This window comes from Lissotriton vulgaris, chromosome 12, assembly GCF_964263255.1.
Source record: "Lissotriton vulgaris chromosome 12, aLisVul1.2, whole genome shotgun sequence".
Classification (NCBI taxonomy): Eukaryota; Metazoa; Chordata; class Amphibia; order Caudata; family Salamandridae; genus Lissotriton; species Lissotriton vulgaris.
This window is the reverse complement of record NC_141700.1, coordinates 90783910-90805999: the sequence shown is the minus strand read 5'-3', so window position 1 is coordinate 90805999 and position 22090 is coordinate 90783910. Positions and strand designations below refer to the sequence as shown.

General features: G+C 43.8%; 1 protein-coding gene across 2 annotated transcripts in view; it reads left to right on the top strand.

Moving 5' to 3' along the window:
- Positions 1–234: 234 nt before the first annotated feature.
- The window catches only part of HNRNPM (heterogeneous nuclear ribonucleoprotein M), a 57902-nt gene continuing 36046 nt past the window's right edge, over positions 235–22090 (top strand). The window contains exons 1-6 of one of the 2 annotated variants that reach the window (XM_086947310.1): positions 235–382; positions 1611–1777; positions 6497–6549; positions 7129–7136; positions 7226–7319; positions 21662–21970. In XM_086947310.1, coding sequence (XP_086803436.1) covers positions 330–382; positions 1611–1777; positions 6497–6549; positions 7129–7136; positions 7226–7319; positions 21662–21970 — 684 coding nt within the window. In that variant the 5' untranslated portion in view covers positions 235–329. Of the gene's footprint in view, positions 383–1610; positions 1778–6496; positions 6550–7000; positions 7137–7225; positions 7320–21661; positions 21971–22090 lie in introns of those variants that run through there. The other variant, XM_086947309.1, reaches the window with a different exon arrangement.

Below are 22090 nucleotides of genomic sequence, written 5' to 3'. Positions count from 1 at the left end.
TTCAATATCTGCTGTTATCACTGCAGAATATATGATCATGTTGCAACCTCAATACAACTATTTACATTGCCAAAAATGTATATCTTTATTACAGTCAAAATGGCCATACTCCCCATGCTAGTTTTCAAATCATCCGTTGTTACCATGGTAGCTTCCACAATTTTTTTTAGTACAAATGATCGTCTTTTGTCTCTCTTCACTGTTTTTCCACTCCCCTTTCTCTGTGACGTAACAGTCGCCTTCCCAGAGTTCGCAGCGGCTTCTTCTTTGTGCCTCGCGCGTTCTTTCCTCCATTTTACCTTCTGATCTCTAAACGGAACAGGCTGGAAATGGCGTCCGACGGCAAAGGCGAGAGCAAAGGGGCCAAGGATGGCATGAAGAGGTGAGGCGACTGAAATGCGGCCAGAGGCTAGGTGGCGGAGGGTAGCGGGGTAAATTTAAAGGCCGGGGTCGTGCGGCGCAGCTGGCCTTATGGTGACGAGGCTTTAACATTTGATGGAGACAGCCGCCTCACAAATATTTATAAGGGAGCGTAGCCGGAGGGACTGTCTGGATCATAGACCGGGTCAAAGGGTGGATCAGGTCTGCGGGATAAATAGTGCCAACGAAGACGGCAGGTCGGGTACAGCTGCAACCAAAATGGTTATGGGGGGCCCTCTACCCGATAAAGGTGTTTCCCGGTTCGAGGGCCGGGACGGGTAGAATAAACGGCGGTATGTTCGGTGTGGCTAAATTCCCGGTGCCGCAGAAGGAACGTTAAGGAGATAATTTATATCCGAATTTGTGTCTGGGCGTCGGCCAGAAGTCCAGACACGGTAGTGTCTGCGGGCCAGCAGAGGTGGGATCCAGTTGAGGGGATTGCATTGAAACGGGTCTTCTTGGTCGAAGCCTTTGGGGAGGAAATTATGAGGCTGTAGGAAAAATCTACCCATTTTCTGGTGTCTGTGTACATGCGTTTTGAATGCGCGTGGATTCGGTGATGTGACCCCGTTGATCGGGGTGGTCCTTTTGAGGTCAGAGTGCGGAAACTTGTACATCTTCAGGTCGATTAGAGCGTGTAATATGATGTGCATCTGCTACCACAACTGATGCGCAGCGTTCACAAACTATCCCAACCACCAACGGCCCTTGAAGGATGTTCTCCCCACACCCTTCATCCAGGAGTAGTTCGGAAATGGCTTACTCTATGTTTAAAGCTATTAAATTGCCCCTGGTTAATGTTTGTAACGGAGTATATTTATTTTAAATCTCCCACTTGTTAAATATTGGCATTTATGTACACGGGCGGCTTGCAAAACGCTCTTGTGACTATCTTTGTCCAGCATTTGGTGACAATTGTCTTTGCTGTTGTAATTTCTGATTTCGCTTCAATTCAGTTGGAAAGTGACATGCTACAGGTCTGTGACTAGCAGATTTTTATTTTTAACCTTAGTTATTTTGTATGCGTTTATGTGAAACAAAGGCATAGTGTAGTAAGCCATTTCGGAGGCTACATTGTAATGTACGGTAATTTTGATCGCCATAACATTAATTTTTGATTGGCTGCTCAATATCATTGGTCTTGTTGGCATTTTTTTCTTATGTTGACCACTTATTTGTATTTTTTGCAGTGAAAATGACCGCTCAAACCAAAATGATAGAAGAAAAGAGAGAAGTGTCAAGAAATTCAACCGCTTTGAACCGTACGGCCAGCCTCGCCAGAGAAACAAGATTTTCATTTCAAACATCCCATTTGACGTAAAATGGCAAGCGCTGAAGGACTTGATAAAAGAACTAGGTAAGGCATCAAGTAGGTTTTACTTTTACCTTTTCAATAGGACACCCATCGGATCTTAACGTCCCACCACCGACGAACTGGTCTGGAATCCCGGTGGATGTCTCAGCTAACGTGGTCGTGGATATCTGCTGCCTGCTCGTCCTGATGGCCTATTAAAGGTCTTTCATAGATTGGTGGTTTTTATGTACATTTTTTTTGTGGGAATTAGGTTTCCTTAACTTTTGTCAAATTACGCCAGTCACACTTGGTGTGCGCGCGTTTTGTTGTCAACGTTTGGCTTATGTATGTGATGGAGTACAGTTTTGTAGTCCTTGTAGATTGTCTTAAAATCACGTTTTTCAATTTCGGGTGGCCCTTATGACAAAATTTTTGAGGAAAAATATAATTTATTTCGTCATCTGAATTGCAACCAATAAGCATCATGCATCACAATTTTGAGATGTTGACCAATCATGGTCTCCAATAAATATAATTTTTTTGTCCCCATTTTTTGTAAAAACGGATTTTGTGGGTAGTAGCCTCTTGTATTACAATAGCAAAACCGTTTGTTTGGGATGGATTTTTCTAAGGTACTTCCTAAAATAGTCTGCCGAGTAGTACTCTTGTACTGGAATGCAAACAAATATAAGTTATCAATTTATTCACGTTTGTTACCAGTTTTTTGTGGTTTCTCTTTAGTGCACATGGATGAACATTTCCAACAAAGGGTTGTTTCCTGACTTCGATAATACCTGCCTTTCTGCAAATGGGCACAATGGAATCTGACTACTCTTCAGTTTGGTTGCAGGGCTCCTTCATATTCAGATTGTTTAGTGGTTGTTTCAAAATCAAAATATTAGTTATGTTTTCTATTTTGAGGGGAAGAGTTCTTTGCATCCAATGTACACATTGCTTTAGTGTATTGTATACCTTCACACAAGGCGCTATTTTCATAACTGGCAATGAAGCCATGAATGCATTGTGGAGGACTTTCGAAATCGTCTGTTTACTTGCATTGTTTGCTTACTGGCATTGGCACATGAATTGTGGCATATCTGACTACATCACAGTTAACCTCTTACATGTGTTAACTGGTTCCTGTGCCATCATACAGCTTGCAGAATATTGATACACACCATCAACGCTTGCTGGCTCTTAGCTGTGGTAACTGTTGCTCATGTAATATGTGATCCATAGTCAGACGTTTGTCATAAAATCTGCAATGGGCTAAAGGTCAATTTAATGGTTTGCAAAAGGTCACGTTAATGGGGCAAGTCAATCCCATTTGTACAGCAAGGGGGCTTGTTTTTAATATATCTCCGCACACTGAGGCTTTGTCAGTATCTAAATCAGTTGACATGTTTTGTATTGACATGGTTTTTGATGGCTAATTTCTGTAAACCTTTAGCTGAATCATTGTTCTAATCAAATTACCATTGTCCACTCATAAAACACCTAGCTTACTTTAAAATAGTCGCACACAAGCTATTGTGCCAAGATTGGCTTCAAACGTTGGTGTCACAGTAGTCCTTAAAGAGGGATGAACAGGGATGATTCACAATTACATGTATCTATACGTAAAATACATTGCTAGTATTTTACGTACTAGCACACACTTCTGTTGAACAGGCCCAACAATAGTAATATGTGAATATTACATCGATATTCATGTACAATTAGGCTAAACAAGTACTGTGATCTTACTGATGGACGTTTTGGGCCAATTCACAAACACAGGTGTGCTGAGGTGGATGTGCCCAAATAACTGGTAATGAACACTGACAACGCTGTCCAAATGTGTGGTTTTGTTGTGAGCTCCAATAGTGAATTATAAAGACCTACATGGTTTTGCATCTGTAGGTAACATACCACGCTACAAGCTAAATAATTATATTTGGAACAGTTGAAATTTCAGTGTCTGGCTGTATGTAGGAACAGACCACCACATCTTACTCTTCCTGGGAACAATCTAGCACATCGCCTAAACCACGCACTGTGCCTTCCATTAAAATTGGCACTGAGGAATCATTTCTATTAAGTGTAAACAGCACAGCATTGTGCTGAAGTTACTCCATATTTTGCAGTGTCCAGAAGAGTGTAATGTAATGTATGTATGCGCGTCTCACGCGTGGAGTTACTTTGGATTAAACTAAATTTACTTATTCAATCAAGCCTCCCGTTCTATTTACAACAAAGAGCCACTAGTCGTAAAAGAATGCTCAGCGGGATTATCAGACCCCTTTGCTAAGATATTTGAGCCCCTGGGGTTTATCTGGCTAGTCGAACGTAAGTTGTCTGTACGCAGAAACGTAAATCGTGCTACTCAATGGTTTCTTTGTCACTGTTTACGTTAAAGGATGCACCTTTAATACTTGTATACTTCTTGTATACCGCCCAAGGTGATTTGAAGAGGCAACAAATGTTGCTTACTCAGTTTATATCTGGTTTATGAGATTTGCCTTCAAAATCCATGTCTCTTATGGTGGTACCCTGTTAGTAGTGGGCTTGTAGATCAGCAGTTTTTTTATCATTCCCTATCATTAGTTTCAATACATGTTCTGTGTAAATGTGAGTGCAATGGATGTAGAGAGAGAGCTCTGAAACAGATTCTATTTCAAATTAAAGTTGGCATGTTGCTCAGAAATGTCTGGTTCACTTATTGTCATTCGGCGTTGATTTTGGATTACAGGTGTGCAGTAGATGACAGCTTTTTTATGTTAACCATGTGAATGCTTACTTTTTAAGATGCTGCCCCCGAATGAGGATGCGCTGTGGGCGGCTTATTTTGGTTGTTTACACTTGGGATGCCAAACCGTATGTGGCAGCACAATTTATAAATTAGTTTTGTAACCAGTGCATATCCTACTGTTGAAAGGTTATATCCATTTGTGTACTCGAGTTCTTGAGGGACAATTCAATTTCCTCATGACTTCATGAGAAGCATCAAGACAATTATCCTGATAATGATGGAAATTCAGGGCTTTCATTGGGCTTAAATCTTAGGTTTTAGCAATGTCGAATTGTAAATTAAGTGCTTTCTTGTCTGCTTGTAGGTAGACATTAGTTTATTCGGCCCAAAGAGTTTTTTTTCTTTTCTAAATGGGACCCCCACATGGTGAAGAAAGAGGCTGGTGTTTACTAAGGCTGGCAGCGAATGCCAACTTAAAGTGGGCTTTGTTGGAATGTTCAGTGGATTACTTTATTGAAGTAAGAATCCCGTTTTTGATATTGTTTTTTTATTTTTTTTATACCGAATGTTTTCACAAGTGCAGGCCAGTGGTTTTTTTTTTTTTTTTTTTTTTTTTTACCCCTTCTGGGGGTTTGGTACTTCCGTGAAGTCACAAGGATTCTGAATTCTTTCTTCGCTGAACTAGTGTGCTTCGTACAATCAGTGGAAGGAAGCACATGGTATGATTATGGCCTTGGGCACTATGGGGGACATGTGGGAATCTGGTATCTTGATTTTTCTCAATGATTGTTGTCCTTGCAGGTTGTGGAAAATTAGCTTGTTGTGCCGACCTATCAAAAGAACTGCAGTTCATTCAACAGATTGTTTTTCTTTTTGCGAATAATGGCTGCTGCTGTTGTCTTGCTTATCTTAAAGATGAACACCGCGTCACTTTTTGTACTATTCGCCTTTAAAATCAGCCTGTGGAGAAGCAGTCATTCAAGAAAAAGGTATCTTTTTGTTGAAAAATTGTTCTCATCCAGAAGCGCACGTCTCCTTTACAGCGCAATTGCAAGGTCATCAAGTGGTCAGATGCCCCTAAAATGAGTTTACCAAAGTCTGGATTCTTCTTTATCAAATACTTAAACTGGTTCTCTCAATGATTTCTATGCTTCTGAACCAGTGTCAGTCCATTTTCTCAGATGCTGGGCTTATTTTTGGAAGTTCTCTGCATTTCACTTAAATCCAATTTCAATTCTGTCTACACAATGCCTTATTGCAGGAAAGCATTGGTATTTTTTATTCATTAGTTAGATAATATATGGTGCTTTCATTGTCTTTGATAAGTTGGAATGTTTAAGCTGATAGACCTCTTACCAGTAAAGCACCACATTAATTACATGTCAGTACATTTATAACAACTTAACTATGTGCTCTCCAATTTAAGTGAGCCAACATTGTACATGATTGTACCTTTTCCACATTTTTATAGCATAACACTTAGTGAGTGCTAGTTGGCTATATGAAAACTCTCCATTCTACATAAAGGCACGACGGTGGTTGATCATGTTTTGGAACATAGCATACCAGTTTATGTATCAAAAGATGCCAGCAAGAAGCAACTCGTAGTCATTCGCACTTGACGTGGTAGGACACCCCACTTTTTTTTTTAATTCCAGGATTGAGGGTCTTACTTGGTGTTAATTTTGGTGACCAGGGATCCATCTTCACCTATAACATCTTGCCACCAGCTTGCAACACAGCAGCCATATTTGCTTTTGATTGTACAAACTTTCGCTGGTTCTGATTGATTAACCTATCAATAGTGGATGGTTGTTATGGACTTGCCAGTAGCTTGTTTTTTGTTTTTGAATTTGGAGGACATGTTGCCATGTTCGTGAGTTTACTGCACACCTGTAATGTCCAACGTGGTAGATCAGGGTTCTTGGAGTGTACTAGGCTGTTATTGGCCCAGCCTCCTAACAAGGAAAGTTGTTGATGATTGTTCTAAATTCCCATTATTTTCTTGGCTTTTCTCCCTTGGTATATATCGTCTGGAATCTGATTTGTAGTTGGTGAGGTAACATACGTGGAACTCTTAATGGACGCAGAAGGAAAGTCAAGGGTAAGTGTTTGTGAGACCATTTCTTCTGTGGTTATCTACATGAGCGATGTAAATATGGTGCGCCGAATTTGGGAAGGCAGGTTGCTGGGGTTCTAGATTTGATATATACTTCAATATTTTTTTTGGGGAGGGTATGAGCAGGATTTTATGGGAGATCACGCATGGGACTTGAAACCAGCAGCGTTTGTTTTACTGTTGTGTATTTGTCGTAGACTCCTAGGCTTTTTGAAGGTAGGCCACTTTTGAAACTCTCGGTATGACACTTAAGTTTGAGCCATATTTAAAAAATGTATATTGTTTGACGGGTTGAGGCTTCAGGGCTCAGAACTGCAGTGTTGGAGGGTGTAGATATGTGGGTACAGGCAACTACTGGTATTGCTGCTTTCAATGAGTTTCGATACCAAAGAATAATATGCTTAATTCATAAATACCAGCAAATTCCTCCCTGTAGGTAAAAAGCTAGGTCATTTTTCTTTTTTCTTAAATGAGATTTACATGTGTTAACCTTCTGCTTTCTAACACTGGTTTTTTTTTCTCCCCCTCCCCGAAATCTGGTGACCTATCAATCTGCACATCCAGGGATGCGCGTAAGTCCTTTCTTTTGTACAACAAATGGTACTTCAATTGAAGATCCGGAACAATGGTTTGTGTAATGAATTATATTTCTCATCCATAGGGCCGTTGAATTCAAAACAGAAGAAAACTTGAAGAAAGCTGTAAACCTTTTAAACAAGCATGTGCTTAGTGGGCGGCCCTTAAAAGTGAAAGAAGTGAGTTTTCCCTAATCTTCTGCAGCTACGTTTGTTTTATTGGCATGCTTACAATTTTAATATTTCATATAGAGTATCCTTTTAACAAGCATTTGCACTGCCAAGCTCATGTTAATGAAATTAAGCTTTCATGCGGAGATAGAAATCCGTTAACCTCCTTCAAAAATTATTTTGATTTTAACATATGGTATCTACAATAAATGTCTTACTGGTTTTATCATAACCGTTCATAATAAACAGATAACACCTATGGCAGACATTTTTCGCTGTGAACCAATCACGACAAGCAACTGAGGCCTGGTCTTAGTTTCCCAAAAGGCAACATTGAGGCATACAGTAATAAAATCACAATTCTGTTGGCAGAACATAAGGCAATCTCTACTAAGATAGCCTCACATGATCTTGCAGTGCAGAACAGATTTAAAAACCTATCTTTCATTTTTAATTTCCGTGTGCATGTAGCAGATATACCTCCCTGATCAACCTTATTGGCATTTCCTGTCTATATCAATCGAACAGCATAGACACTAACTTCTCATCCATGCAGTGCAATGCTGCCTCCATAGACATACACGTTTGAGTCAATTACCACATTTATTTAACATTTCGCAATGTTCTGGTGTTTGCTACCGCTTGTGTGCACACCCACTCCCTTAATTTCTTCCAGTTAGTGTTTTTCATAGCCAAATATTGAGGGCGTCGGTGTACTTTGTATGGTGGATTCCACCTTGTAACTCAATATTTGAGGCAATTAATGTTTGTCAAGTTAACAAATGTGTTAATCATTTTAAAAGCCCTCAACCTGGATTGAGGTTCTGCCAAATACAATACAGTACTAGGTTATCTGCCTATAAGGAGATAGCCTCTTCCAAACCTGGGTCCCAGTGCAGGCCTCTCACCAGTGCTACACGTCGCACCCATCCTGCCAGTGTTTATCATTGACCTACACTCTGGTCATTTGGTGAGTATAGCTGCTAGACCCATCCCCCAAATTCACTACCAATTTTTTGTCTTTGGTAGGACAGCCATCCAATATGGCCCTTAAAGTGCCTTTTCGTAATCTATCGACAACTGCATCATATGCTTGCATTTTTTGTTTACCTAGTTTTTATTGCTCCTTCCTTTGTCCACCACACCTTTGTGCCAATTGTGCATTTTATTCACGTCTGACTAAGTCCGCGGGCCAGGGGGCTGGTCAGAGGCGTGCAGCTGGCGCTCTGACTGCAAGCCTGGTTATTGTCTCAGTCTGAACTTTTCGCCCCTAAACATCAACATTTAATTTCCTCTGTGATTACAACTCAGATGCGCTAGTCCTCATTAAGACCTGGTTACATGCATGTTCTCTGAGGACAATATTGTTGCAGTACCTGCTAATTATTCTTTAGTTATATACTGCAGAGGTTACGTCTAAATACAGGAATCAAAGTTATGCTCTCTAACTCTGCTTGTGCTACGAACTATATAGGGAAAATAACCCATGCCCAGAATTGTCAGACATTTAAAGTGGTGAAAGAATTATCGAATGCCAGTAATATCTCGCCTATGCCCCTTCTTTCACAGTGCCATTGTAATAAGTTAGTATTTTTTTCACTCAAAGTGGAAAATATTCACTTATAATTATGCGGATATAGATCCCAACCGTACAAAGCATCTTTAGTGGAGGCTAATCACTTGGCAAACAAGGCAAAGTGCACCCCCGACGCCCCCCCCATTAAGTGAAAGATCTCTTATGGATTTGGCATCCTTCCTGGCTGCCTTGCAGTCTATTAAATCGGGATCTTCGATGAATCCTTTCCCACCAGACCAGCTGATTACTGGATACTACCATCTTAACTGATTTTAAAGGGCCTTAATTCATCTTTGATGGAAGGGTATGTGCCTCAGTAGTGTAAGCCTGCTTTTGTCACCCCTCTTCTGAATAAAGCCAATTTGGATCCTTCTTGCTTGTCAAATTTTCCACCTATAACCCTGTTACCAGTCTTTTCCGAAGTTTTAGGAAAACATATCGCCACCCAGCTTGCTTTATTTGTTGATGCCCACTTCTCCACTCCTCCAGTCTGGCTTTTCGGTCGGACACAGTATGGAGTCCACCCTTCTTGGCGTGACGGGACATCTAAGACAACATCTTGATATGGGAGGTACTGCCGTGCTCATTCTGCTCTTAAGCACAGCATTCAACAGTTTCCCACTCGGTCCCTGCAGATAAACTGGGGTCTCTAAGGGTTGGAATTTCAGCCTTGGGGTGGCTGGTTCCTTTCCTAAAAGACTGTATGATTCGGGTCTTCTCGGCTAACTTAAGATCCAAACCACTAGCTCAGACTTGAGTTCCACATGGTTCTATTCCGAGCCCCTTGTTGTTTAGCATCAATGGCGCACCTATGTAATTCTGGTTCTAGTTGTATCCAGATTGGATACCTGGGTCAAAAAATTGTAAATTCTCTGCCCAATGCTCTTAAGAACTGCAAGTAATTGGTCACCTTTCGCAAAAGTCTGAAGACCCGGCTATTTTAAGTCCTTGTTCGGGGACACCCTTTCTGCGTCTGCAAACCCTTCTCGAGAGCTGTGCGCATTTTAAGTCTAAAATTATTACTATTCTCCGCTAACACTGCAAAGTTCTGTGATTGTGGCGGGTAGATCTGTGTGGCATAAAACCTGATTTATCTTTTGTGATTAGTTTTTAATCACTAGTCAATTGGTCTGGATTTTGCCAATATTTTGGCATACATATTGGGCAGTGCCAAATGGGTCTATATGATGAACACTCTGTGAGAAGGTGGCCTGATATGCAGTGGTCACTATTCTAGTGCACACTATGTATCAGTCCAGCAACCCTTATTGATGATTGGTTGTAAGTCAACCTTATAGACCAGCTATCCTAGTAGCATGGATACGAGCAGTCTAAGGCTAAAGACTCGAGAGGGCGTGTTAAGCCAGCTGTTTACCACACATATACCCCTTGAATACCAAGTGAAAGGACACCACACAAGTGTTATGAAAATAAACAGTTATTTATTAAAGATCACAACAGCCCTGTACTCTTTATGAGGACAGGGTACTAAGCACAAACCAAAACTCTTACAAAAATACTTAAGTTAGCACAGTATATACAAATGCCCGAGGGGCACGGAAAACCATATACTCTGAAAGTGGAATGCGAAATTCCTAGCAGGTAAGTACAGTACTAATAGCTTTTGGAATCGCTAGGACTTGACTAGGGAATCGTTAGATTACGACTAGGAGGCCTAGGGGACTCGGGTGCAGTGTGTGCACTCTCACGCGAGATGCGGACAAAAGTCTATGGTAGCTAGGAAATAGAAAGTTAGTGTTCTCGGGCGAACCCGACCTGGTAGGGAGAAAACGAAGATAGATTCTGACCCTTGGATAGTGAGGCTATGCTGGGGCACCGAAATGCCGAAGTTACCTAGCCCAGGGGCTGCAGCTGCATAGGTCTGAAAAGACGTCGGGAATCCTCGTAGACTGACCAGGAGCCGGAAGAAAAGATGCTGGCCGGTGACCAGTGAAGAAAGTTCAGATGGATCCAAGCCTGGATCTCGAAGATAGATGACACCTGAAAGCAGAGGGGACCAAGTTCGAGACTACTAGCCAGTAGTCAGTGGGCACCAGGAGGGCACCGGATGGTAGCCACCTCGACAAGGTGAGTGGGTGACGCTGTAGCTCGAAGATCTCACGGACCAGGAGGCGTTGTCGGCGACCAGGATGGAGGATCGAGCTGTCCCACGAAGATAGAAGCTGTCGGCGTCGCTGGACCCAGGATTGGGCAACAAAGCCTTGGCAAATTCAAGCCCACGCGGTGGACCTAAAATGGCGTCTGGAGTGGACCAGGAGGGTCCGGGGTGCCTCTCTTGAAAAAGGAAGCAAGGGCCAGCCTGGAGCAACCAGACCAGCAGAAGAGTTGTCGTCGGGCGTCGTTCGGAAGGCCACAAGCCAGCCGGCTAGTAGCCAAACAACGCGGTGCACAGCAAACAGCAGAAGGGCCCCACGCAGATCGTGGAGATGCAGGGAGGCTGACCTTGGGTGCTGGAGCTGCGCAGGGTCGGGGCTTCTCGGACCCCAAAGCACTCACCAGTGGAGGACACGGTGGGCTTGCAGTAAAGATGTCGTGCAGTCTTGGCGATCGTCGGTCCCTCGAGGTCTCGTCGCACTCACGGTTCTCAGCTTGGCTGTAGAGGTGAGTAGAGGTCAGAGGTGCCAGGGAAGCCGGGTCTCGTCGAGCTGGGTCGTCGGATTCGTGATGAAGGACTTGCAGCAGACCGCAGTGTTCTTTAGGATGGTGCCCGCTTGATGCAGGGTGACTACTCCTTAGCCACAAGGGAGAATCTTGAAGAAGAAATCGTGAAGTCCTTTCGAAGAAAGTGGTATCTTGATTCCAAAGATGATCTAATCTGAACAGGGGGCCCGCTCCTATCTTTATACTAAAAAAGGGGGCTGACCCGGTGACTAGGTCCTGCCTATGGGTGGGACCAGGAGGGGGGTGGTTACACCCCTCTCCTCTGCCGGACTTCCCCAGGCCAGGGGCTGGTGTGCCCCTGGAACTGGTTCTGACTGGCCTATGCGTAGTGAGCACCGGGGTGCCACTCAGCAGTCACCTTCCTGAAAAGCCCTGCCTACCCAGGATACACAAAACCATGTCTGGGACGGTGCTAGCACCGCCCCGGACAGGAAACCCTTTGTCCAGGCCTCCCTCGCTGGAAGGACTCCCAGCAGCAGGAGGTCAGACTCGTGTCTGTGGTGGCAGCATCCATTTTGTGGAGCTGAGGCTTCAGTTAACTTTAACCGGGGTTCACAGTTACATACATGTCGTGTCCCTCTAGAAGGGTGGAATGCTAACCCCGTCGCCAGAATTGGCGAGGGGTTAGTATTCCAATTCGTATGACACCTTACTCTACATGTTTTGATAAAGCAATACCAAAGATAGCATTTAACCGCGAGGATTATAATGCACTTAAGAGTATATGGTATGCGATATCATGGAACAGCTATTAGGACTTGATTCCGCAAGCTGCAGACAGGCTCAGCTCATGCCAGAGCACCATCTCACACGATTCCAAGCACTCTGCCTTCAGGATTGTCAAGGCCTGCCATAGGAGTGACTGATAGGAATCTGTGTGTCCATTTTAGGGTTAGGTATAGGTATACTACACCTACAGCAAAGGGTGATTACACGACTTTGCCCCAGCTGTCAGGCAGCCAGTTGTGTCAAATTTAGGAGGCCAGCCAGGGGTGGCATAATACATGCTGCAGCCCCTGGCAGCCCTGGGTACACCTATGCCCTGAGTTACAGGGTCTGATAAGGTGGCCCAGTACCAATTGGTAGATGCACCTAGGGTACATGGAATCCATTTTAAAGAGAGAGCAGTAGGCCTGGGGTCCTGATTGGCAGGGTCCCAGGTCGACTATGTCCAAAACCAGCTAAAACACAGGGCAAAAAAGTTGGGGGCAACCATAGTCAGGATGTACCTTCCTACACACTCTTCTACCACTACACCTTTTTTGTGACCTACAACCGGTTACGCTGTCCAGATGAATGTTCCTTGCCAGACACACTTCTCTGCTATCCTTGTACAACAATGAGTAGTTTGCCTAATTTCTACCTCGTCATTTGAAAAATTCAGGGGTGTAGCGCGTTGGGCTAGCTGTTCTACATCTTTGGCAATCTCTTCAGGCCCTGGAGTTATAGCTCCCTATTTTCACCCTTCAGGCTGGTAGTGGGATTGTCCTGTTCAAATATTAAGCTGTTCTTTAGGGCATCTATTTCTGTGTTAATACAGTTAGTTTCTGGTGCAGATTACACCCTCACACCTCTATTCTGCAACATACTCATGCGGACTATAGTAATCTGAATTGCCATGTAATATACCTACCTAAAAGCTTTAGCATATACAAGAGCACTCCACCTCTGAAAACCAGGACAGCTGGAATAATGCAGTGCAGTTTTTGTCATAATTATGGACTGGTATGTAATTTGCCTCATTGCAGATGCTAACGTCATTTGTTGTTTCTAGGTCAAATGGATCAAGTTATAATAGAATAAAAATGTTGCCAGTTTTGCCACACAATGCAAGCCTGCTGCTGCGTAAACAAGCAATCATCAGGCATACATTTATAAAATCATAAATGTTCAACATTACGGTTGCAAAATGATGTACAGCTCCTCTCAATGGGACCCAAGAAGAATCCATGACAGTCTAGTCCCAGGGATTGTCAGTGGGTGACCGCACCAAAACCATGGTAATCTGAGAGATTACTTATAATTGGATAACTTTTTACGGCCCTTATGCTCAATTTACTGCCTCATATCCTAACTTCTGTAACGGTCAGGCCTATAGCCTTTATTATTGACGTGTCTTCTTAACCAACTCACGCAGCATAATCCTTAAAGTACAGATGTATGAAAAATGTCAGTTACCAAGGGCATGGCTTGGACGGCGGTAGCAATGGCTGCTTAACCCGGAGCTCCGTAGTCCAGGAGAGCGACTACAGCTTTAATCCCGGTGATTCCCCGCACAAATTCGAACTGAAATCGGAGAGCACGATGCCTGAAGCCATGAGGTGTCCTCCGGTTTCCTGATCTGCGGCTCCAGACATCTGCTTGCAGACCTTTCTCCAGTTTTCGTTTGCCTGTGCTCCGACTAGCCTCAAAATGGCGGCGCCCGGTCACGGACTCTGCCTGACACCGTAGGCTGTTTCCTTCACTCACGGCCAGCGTCCACCCTCCACACGGCCCGGTGATGTGGTTGTACACCTGAAAATACATACCGACCCCCACCGAGGTGAGAAGACCCTAAGGAAGTGCCTCTAAAGTCTGAAAATCGGCACGCCGTGCCTGACCTCAAGATGGCGGCGCCCTCGGAGCTTCGACATTTCTTTGACTGCTGTTCCTGCTGAAGTGCCTCACATCACGGTGTGGCTATCTACCGCCACAAGATCCCTCCAAGCAGCCCTATAAGGGGAGAGATGCCCTGTGAGCACCAAGAGCGTATTTAAGCACTACAAAGGTGTTCCCCCTCACCCTTGTGCTCACCACACAGTCCTAGGCGCTGACCACGAAGTCCTTGCTGTCTCCACAATGCGAGGAGTGCTGCCCACACGCCACGCTCCCAGCCATCCATGTGATGAGTATTAGTACTACACTTTATGGTCATCATCAAACAGTCAGATGCCTCTGCCCTTCACAAGTCTGTAGCCAAAGGTGAGAAGTCTCTAACAGACACTTCTAGAGAGCGGCTCGAGGCCCTCGCCTCCACTTCGACGTCCAGTTCTACCTGCTTGAATTAACAGCGATTAGGGCCGACATGAACGCCCTGAACATGGGACTGGGGGTGGCCTAACAGCACATTAGCGACGTGGAAGATCTATCAAGACAATCGACGAAGAAAATCCAACGCCTAGAGGATACAACTGACGCACTTAGACGTCACAATGCTGAGTTGGAAGATCGGAACAGAAGGGGGACAATTTGAATTTTTGGCATACCAGAGAATTCTGAAAAGGACGCAGACTCTTGCGTTGCCTTCCTGGAATCCTGGATAACCATGATCACCAAAATGGACTTCCCTCATGGCCTCGAATTGGACAGGGCACACAGGATTCCCACCTTCGCAAGCAAACACTCCAAAGGCCATAGGCCACTGATCTGTAAGCTGCTTAGGTTCCAACATGTTGAGATCCTCCAATACGCAAGGAAAAACCACTCCATACAATGGAAGGGCCAGAGAATCATCTTCACACAGGACTATTCAAAGGACACGGAAGTGCGCATGGGTTTTCTAGACCTGCGCGACAAGCTCCGATCCAAAAACATCACCTTCTCCTTCGCAGGCACGCTAAATTTAAGATCATGATAGACGGCCACCCTAGATTCTTCACGGATCCCAAGGTCCTTGCACGCCTATTCTAAGACCACACTGCACAAGAAATGGATCAATCAACCGGACTCTCCAGTAAAAGAAAAACGGCAGCTCTAACCCCTCAGGATGCAGCCCTTCTGATTCACTAACTCCCTGCTCTGACAGGGTTAAGGTTTTGCTACCGGCAAGCTCAAGATGTGCTCGACAATATGGACCTATATACAGATGCGACTAACCCTTCAATCAAGAAGTGCGACACCCTGCCTGTGTGTTCTCTTGCTCCGATCTACCCAGCCTTGTAGCTCTTTTCAAGCCAAGTTATCACCTAGACCTGGGCAACCTATATCCTCACTGTTTGTTTAGTTATTAAATATAGCCAATGTGCTCACACAATAGGTTCCCAACCCTAGCCCCTCCTGCCGATCTTAAAAATGGCTTGGATGGTTTAATATTTATTACTCCGGCTCTTACAGCGGGATTGTATTCTCCCAACTTACTCCATTACTGGGAATGTTACTATGTTTAAGATTACTCCTGTTCTACCTATGGGAGGCGGGGGGGGGACTTTGGGTGAAAGTGGTTGGGAGGGAACTACAGAGAGTTAAGATGATCCAGAAGTCAAGAGATTCTGCCTATATTTTGTATTGCTTTTTGCTTATGTATGTTCGCAGGTACAGCACTCACTTTTTCTCGACACCGTCACCTTTGACTACACGCTGTAACCCTTACCCTTTATTTAAAATTGCATCTCCATACACTAAACTTTACAGGCTACCTTTTCTGGACACAACAAGTCAAGGTCTACATCCACCACTCGACTCACGCGGGCAACCACGATACCCCGCCCACCGAACTCTTATTCCACCAGATAAATCCTTAGCGAGTAAGGCCCACAGTGATGTCTAGCGCCAAATCATTAGCAGACAACCTTCACATAATCTCCCTGAATGTCAAAGGACTTAACCACCCGGTAAAAAGACGGAAAGTTTCCGATTACCTCGCTAAAACAAAAGGGGACGTCCTCTTACTCCAGGAGTCCAAGTTGTCAGAGGACTTATGTTTCCTGAACATACACTGGGCATCGCATATACTGAGCTCCCCCGCGACACACAAAAAAGGCGGTGTTATCACTTTACTAGCGAAAAAATCCAACTTAACTAGTCTCACATACACATGACACAATGGGAAGACTATCGGTGACACACTTCCTAAGGGAAGATGACCCTATTCATGTGCTACTGCCCCAACTCTGATGGCCTCGAATTCCGGGACTTAGTCTCTCGCTCGATAGAACACATCCCACAAGACGATCTACTAATAGGAGATGGAGATTTAATGAGGAAACCCTATCTGACCCCTCTAGCAAGCTACTCCTAGCTAACTCCATTGAAGAAAATTTGTTACTCAATGATGTTCAAGACACTGCACCTAATACCTTATGGGACTCACTAAAGGCTACGATCCGTGGGGTCATTATCAATATCAGTGCTAAAACTAATAGAGCATTAAATAAGGATCTAGAATTACTGGAACAGATCAGGCTCCTAGAATCCCACCACAAATCTAACACCCTCGATTCCAAATCTCTAGACCTATTGACCCAAAAGAAGTAGGAGTACAATACCATCACTAGTAAGAGAGCGGGTGTATGGGTCAATCGCTTCAACGCCCTGAAATTGTGAGGGAAACAAAGCGGGCAAGCTCCTCGCTTCATATCTCAAACATAAACAGAGACTAACCACCATATCCTCGATAAAGGACTCCACAAACACATACCAGACAATCCAAAATCCTTGAGACATTCAAAACCTTCTACGAAGATCTATACAAAAACGATAAAACATTGGATGCGACAGCCTGCTCGGGCTACCTTGCGTCCCTACAACTCCCCAAATTATCAGAAGTCGATAAATATCAACTAGGGTCCCTCATCACAAGCGCAGAGATTACAGGGACCATCAAAACATTAAAGAGCAATAAGGCCCCCAGGCCTGACTTCTTTTCCGCGGCCTTCTATAAAGCCTTCACTAACCAACTCTACCCCACGCTCCAATCCCTTTTTAACTCCACAGCGACCAGTGGAAGCGTTTCCCCCTCCATGAGCGAAGCCACAATCATAGTAATCCGCAAGGAGGGTAAAGACCCTCTCCTAACCAAGAACTACCGCCCCATCTCTTTGATAAACCTTGACTGCAAGATTTACGCCAAAATCTTAGCGAATAGATTACATTCTTTCCTCCCACAACTGATTGGCCCAGCACTGGTTGGCTTCCTAAAACATCGGATGTCGAAGCTAAGAACTCTACCTCCCCAATGGTGGCGATAACCTTAGACGCAGAAAAGGCCTTCGATAAGGTCTCATGGTCTTTCTTCCAACAATGTATGCATAATTTCAACTTCTGTCAATCCTTTATCAGAATGGTGATGGCCCTTTACTCCGCCAGTCAGCCAGAATAGCAATCGACGGTACTCTCTCCAACCCGTTTCTACTCTATCAGGGCACCAGGCAAGGCTGCCCGCTCTCCCCAGCAATTTTCCTCCTAGCCCTTGAACCCCTCCTAACTGATATTATGCGCAACAAAGAAATAGCCGGAGTCTTTCGGTGACACTCGGGTGAAACTAGCAGCCTAAGCTGACGACATCTTAATCGCTACAGAAGACCCCTAAATCGATCTCTGGACTCCTGTCCTCAATCGGTAAATACTCAGCCCTATCGGGTTATAAATTAAATAGGGACAAATCCGAAGTCAAGCCTCTAAATGTCCACACCACCAGGGAGGTCCTAGGAGACTCAGGACTAGCATGGCAAACGGATTTTATTAAGTATTTAGGATTGGAATTTACTGACTCCCTTCTGAGCACACTCAGACACAATGAATCCACTACCCTTACCAAAATGAAACGCCTACTTGATGGTTGGTCTCCCTGGTTCATCACCTGGTGGGGTCGGGTGAAGACCATAAAAATGATGGTGTCCCAGTTAGTCAACTATCTCAGCACGATGCTACCCCTCATCCTGTCCAAAGAATTCCATAACTAACTGGACAAACTGATTTCCTCCTTCCTCTGGCAAGGCAATAAAGCCAGGATTAGCCTAAAAAAGCTATGTTTAGATAAAAACCTAGGAGGCATTAATCGGGTAGACTTTAAGCTATACCAAACCGCCTTTCTAGCCAGATAAGGTTCATATTGGTTAACATCAGTCGGACTACACCCCAGTGTGGATGGCTGTGGAAAAATCCCTCCTCCAAGGCCTTGAACCCTCTAATCTTCTCACCATTAAAATTAGACCCAACCTAGGCTCATGCCCCATCTTTAAAAACACCAAAACGGCCTTACTCCAAGTGAGCAAACACCTACCACACCAGTTCCGGAAATCAAGATGGGAATCGCTCTGGCAAAACAATTCCGTAACATATAAGGGGAAACCACTGCACTTCGCCTCATGGATAGCCAAAGGGATACAGTTTCCACATAAACTCTGAGGGCTCGTTACCCCTCCCCTTTAGTGAACTACAAAATGGATATCCGCTCCAACGCATGGACTTCTATAACTTTCTACACATCAAAGTGGCACTCACAAAGGCAGACCGAAGTGATCTCACCCCCTCCCTGACTTTCTCAGTACGCTCAACAGACTTGGCCATCACGTTTCGAGAATCTACAAATTAATCCGCCCACAAAGTTCCACCTTGACTGACTCCCTAAGAGTGTTCTGGAAATCATATTCGTCCACACCAACTTCAGAAATAGAGTGGGTCAGAACTTGGGAATACACCAGAACTTGGGAATCCACCACACGTCACAAAATCAGCCCCACTTTGTCCCAAACTAAGTTCTGGCTTCACAAAGCCTTCTGGACGACTAAGAGGTTATTCCTACACAACATCAGGGAAGACGACACCTGCTGGAATTGCAATGAAGGAAGTGGGGATCCTGAACACCTAATACTTAAATGCCCATGTGTCACCACCTACTGGGACATAATCTTTGATTTCGTCACTAAAGTCTTACATGTCTCGCTTCCGAGAGAATTCTCAACCCTCGTGTTTGATTTACCCAAGCCATCACACTATTTGATAATGACAAAGCCCTTTTTGACCTTTTACTGATGGCGGCGGTTAAGATCATATTAAATAATTGGAAGGACACTACTAAAGCCTTCTTTCCCCACTGGCTTAATTGGGTCTCAAATCTCAGAGGAGCCGATAATTTAGCCCTTGCCTCTACCCCCTGGCGCCCCCCACATAGGAAACTCTGGACCTCCCTGGATGACTACTTTGACTTACACAAACCACCGTGATCGCCTGTTGACCGTATGTTATTATGGCAAGGCTGCTATTACGTTTGTATATATCCTGTAGGCCTGTTGGCTGACTTACCTTCATATCGGTGAACTGTTGCAACGCTGTTGTATCTTATTTCTTTGTATGATTTCTTATATAATTTATGTATGTATAATGTGCACTTTCACCAGTTTCTTTGATTTAACCTCCACCATGTACTCTTTATTATTTCCTTCATGTAATATTTACTTTGCACTTACGATTGTTTTACATTCTGATCATCTCTTAAACTCCCAATAAAAATTTGTGAACTCAAAAAAATCAGTTACCTCGCTAAAAACTGCCTAGCAGGGGTTATTGTAGTGCAAATCTTCTATCCCTGCAGTTTGTTTGGGTGGTTCTTATCTCTGTTTGTGTAATTCCATGTAACAAAATACCTGCCTACACTCTTGGTCTATTGTCTTGAACACATTTGTTTCACAATTGAGTCAGGCCTGCTGGCTTTGTAAAAATGTTAGAATTAACAGATCAAACCTATGAAATCTGGCGTGACTTCCCAAAGAACAAATTAAGCCTTTCTCTACTTGCTTTACACTTTAGGAAATGCCCCATTTAAGTGCACCTAAACTGGCAGCCACTATACATCAAATTACGAATATGTAGAAAAATATAGCTAGCAAAACAAATACCTCCTCTGAACTCAGTCCAACAAGAATAATCGCAGTGGAACACTCAGTTTTCCAGAGTGGTTGGCTAATGCCTAAACCCATCCCTACTACACTCTGACATTGCATGTATCAACTACCTGTCTAAATCCTGTAGCGCAATGTAATTCCATCTGTTAAAAGCTTACTGGCTAAGTAAAGGCTTTTCACAATCAGCCAGACTAACTGCATTTGTTGTTTTTTCAACCAGGCCTGTGGCATAGGACAGAAAGTTTACCGGTACGCGCATCAGAGCCTATAGCTCATAACCATCTCGGGCTTACAGTGTTAACTTCAGCTTTTCCCTAAGGATCTATATCAGTCTAAATTGGAATATGCAAAATTAGTAAGCTAACCAAAATACGAAAAGGGCCTAGCTAAGACTCTCACAAAGCAAGAGTTATGTCCACAATTTGTCACACACTGATAACCAACACCAAAACCATTGCCTCCTACAGTAATGTTGGCTTTCTTTTTCACATGGAATCTCTCTGTAGGCTTTTCTATAGTTAAGAGTAATAACCCAGACGTAAATGCCTATTGACTTTTACCATATACTTTTCATAATAAATGTCGCGTCTAGTAAGGTTAGTATAACATTTCATTATAAACAGATCAGGCCTAATGCCGTGATCATTGGCATGCCACAGCTGTATAGAGTATACACGCAGGTGCAATAAAAGAGGATTTAATGTAAGCACCAACATTTTCCAGGTCAAGTCCTGGGAACAAACATCGGGGCGGAGCTTCAACCACTTTCGTAGTAGTACTGTTGAAGATCTTTTTGTTGGTGGTAGCAACAGCTGTCAAGCCCAGACCTATTGAGCTCTTTTTCCCCGAGATGGAGCTTAACATGGCCTTCATGTTATACTTTTTTAAAATATAGTACCATAGGTAAATATTTGAATGGGTGGCGACAGTAATTAAAACCCTCTACTCTTTTAATGGCACCTTTTTAGTCCTAGCGCCTGGATGCCTGAGGGCAGCTGTAGCGCTTAATAAATTCTATTCACTTCATTTCAAGCAACTTGTTAAATGTAATGTTGCACAGGGCTGACAACAGCGTTTCACTTGCCACAAAGTACAGTTAGAGGTGACTCCTCTTTCTAATTTAGATTATTTAAAAAATATATATATAGAGCATATGTCAAGGTTGTTCATGTGGCAGAAGTATAGGTGACAGTAGTTGGTGCTGCAGTGTTGGTTTCTGAGTGTTGAGGTGTGCTTTCTACTTCTGCATCGAATGGGGAAACAATGTATGGCTTGCTAATAAATGAGTTTCGGAGGCCAGGTGAACTGCTAGCATTGTGGACACGAGCTTTTTGTGAATGTAAAAAATCAATCTTGAGTTTATTTTAGAGTACCGGTTATGTTCTGTTTAATTTTCGAAAATATTTTCTTAAACCGGTACGAGTAGTTATATGTGCAATATATGGTGTTAGTGCAGTAATGCATGGTAATATTTTTCAACTTTTTTTGTGTAGGATCTTGACGGTGAACATGCAAGAAGAGCAATGCAAAAAATGATGGGTGGTCCTGGTGGCATGGGAGGTCCCATGGGCATGGGAGGTCCAATGGGCATGGGCGGCCACATGGGTATGAGTGGGCCAGGGGGCATGTCTGGACATATGGGTATGGCAGGGCCCAATGGTATGGGTGGTCCTTTGGGACCGGGTCCTGCTGGCCCTGGAGTCCACATCCCACCAAGCATACTCAATAACCCAAACATTGCAAATGAAATTATCCATGCATTGCAAGCTGGAAGACTCGGGAGCACAGTGTTTGTGGCAAACGTAAGTCAAATGTTCCTCATTTATTTGGTATAAATGCATAACATTCCCTTGTTTTATTCTATAAATCAAAACCTCGTAAGTAAATCTGTTGTGATATTTTCATATCTTCAATTTGTTTGG